This window comes from Gekko japonicus, unplaced genomic scaffold (assembly GCF_001447785.1).
Source record: "Gekko japonicus isolate JY-2015 unplaced genomic scaffold, Gekko_japonicus_V1.1 scaffold150, whole genome shotgun sequence".
NCBI lineage: Eukaryota > Metazoa > Chordata > Lepidosauria > Squamata > Gekkonidae > Gekko > Gekko japonicus.
Window position 1 is genome coordinate 1,765,530 of NW_015160839.1, and position 1,536 is coordinate 1,767,065.

At 59.2% G+C, this 1,536-nt stretch overlaps 1 protein-coding gene across 1 annotated transcript in view; it reads right to left on the reverse strand.

The window, feature by feature from the left end:
• SNX22 (sorting nexin 22) overlaps positions 1–1,480 on the reverse strand; it is an 11,863-nt gene extending 10,383 nt beyond the window's left edge. Inside the window, exon 1 of the mRNA XM_015418717.1 lies at positions 1,384–1,480. Within this exon, the coding sequence (XP_015274203.1) occupies positions 1,384–1,461 (78 nt within the window). The 5' untranslated portion in view covers positions 1,462–1,480. The remainder of the gene's footprint in view (positions 1–1,383) is intronic.
• Between the last annotated feature and the right edge of the window lie 56 nt (positions 1,481–1,536).

Sequence of the window (1,536 nt, forward strand, 5' to 3'; positions counted from 1 at the left end):
CAATCTTCTAACACATATAACCGCACTAACTAACCTGGATTAAACAGCAGGGGCTTATTCTTTCATTTTATGTAGTGCATTTATGCCCTGCCTTTCCCCCCAACGGGGACACAAAGCAGCTCACACCTTTCTCCTCCTCCATTTTATCCTCACAACAACCCTGTGAGGTAGGTCTAGCTGGGATTGTGAGACTGGCCAAAGGTCACCCGGCAAGCTTCCATGACATATGTGAGCATCTGAACCTGGGTCCCCAGATCCTAGTCCAACACTCTGAACCACCACGCCTCAACAGCCAATTTCTCCCAGCATTTAGAGCCTCAGAACGATGAAGGAACATGTACATTTCCCTCCTAGGGCCAACAATGGCTGCCTGTGAGCCCCTCAGCTCAGGAAAACAAAGTGGAGAACAGCGGTAGAGAAGGAAGGCTGAAAAAAAAAACCCTTGCGCCTGGTCCAGATCCAGATCCCTGCGGTGCCTTATTTTCTGAGAGAACCTCCAAACAGTTGACCCCAGGGAGATGTGGGGGCCAGTTTCCCTTTTCACCACAGGAAGCTCACTGGGGGGGGGGCCCTCGGGGGCCAGTCCCATTCTCTCAGCCAAGTCCACCTCACAAGATTCTTGTGAAGGCAACACTGGAAGGGAAGGGAAACCAGGCACGCTACCCGGGAGACCTCTGGGGGAAAGGGTGAGGGGACCCGTGTTCCCTCTAAGCTGAGTTAGTGTGAGCTAGCTCACAGTTTTTTAGCCTCCGGCCCACACATTTTTGTCTTTGCTCAGGAAGGAGGGCTCCAGAGCAGACTAATTTATGCAGTGGCCAAACTGCTCGCTCACAACTTTAATGCCAGTAGCTCACAAAGTAGGATTTTTGCTCACAAGACTCCACAGCTTAGAAGGAGCGTTGGAGGGGACCCCAAATTAAAAGACTTGCTACATTTTAACACCCCCAAAGTCAGAAAAGGAGCAGGGGGGGGGGCAAACAAGCGAGTTTGGCGGGACGTAAAAGGCCGCGCAGCTGTTCATCTGCCCGCAGAAGCGGTCGTCTGGAAGCGCCCCTGGCTGACACGCGCCAGCTCCCTCCCTCGCGCCTGGCCCCGGCCGATAGCGCCCTCCCGCCCCCGTCTTATCCTTGCAAAGCCCCGCCAGCCTCGGGCCGCCTCGTCTCCTCGAGAGGAGGAGGAGGAGGAGGAAGACCACCCAGGAGTACGACGAAGGCCAAGCCACCTTGGCAGGCAAACAGGCCAGGACGCTCCAGGGAGTGTGCCCCGGAGGAGGACCTTTGCGGGCCGGGCAGTGCGGCCCTTCCAGCCTGCCGGGGGCCGGCAGGACCCCCCCCTTCCCTCCTCCTCCTCCCCTCCTCTCCAAGCGCCGCGGGGCCCCCTCACCGTGTGCGCCTTGTCCGGGCTCCTGTCCAGGTCGGCGGCCCGCAGCCCCACCGAGGGGACGGCCACCTCCAGCTTCATCGCCCCGACGCCCGGCTGCCAGCCGCTGCCGACGCCGCCCGCCGCCGGGGCTCATTCATTGCTGGGCCCCGCCCC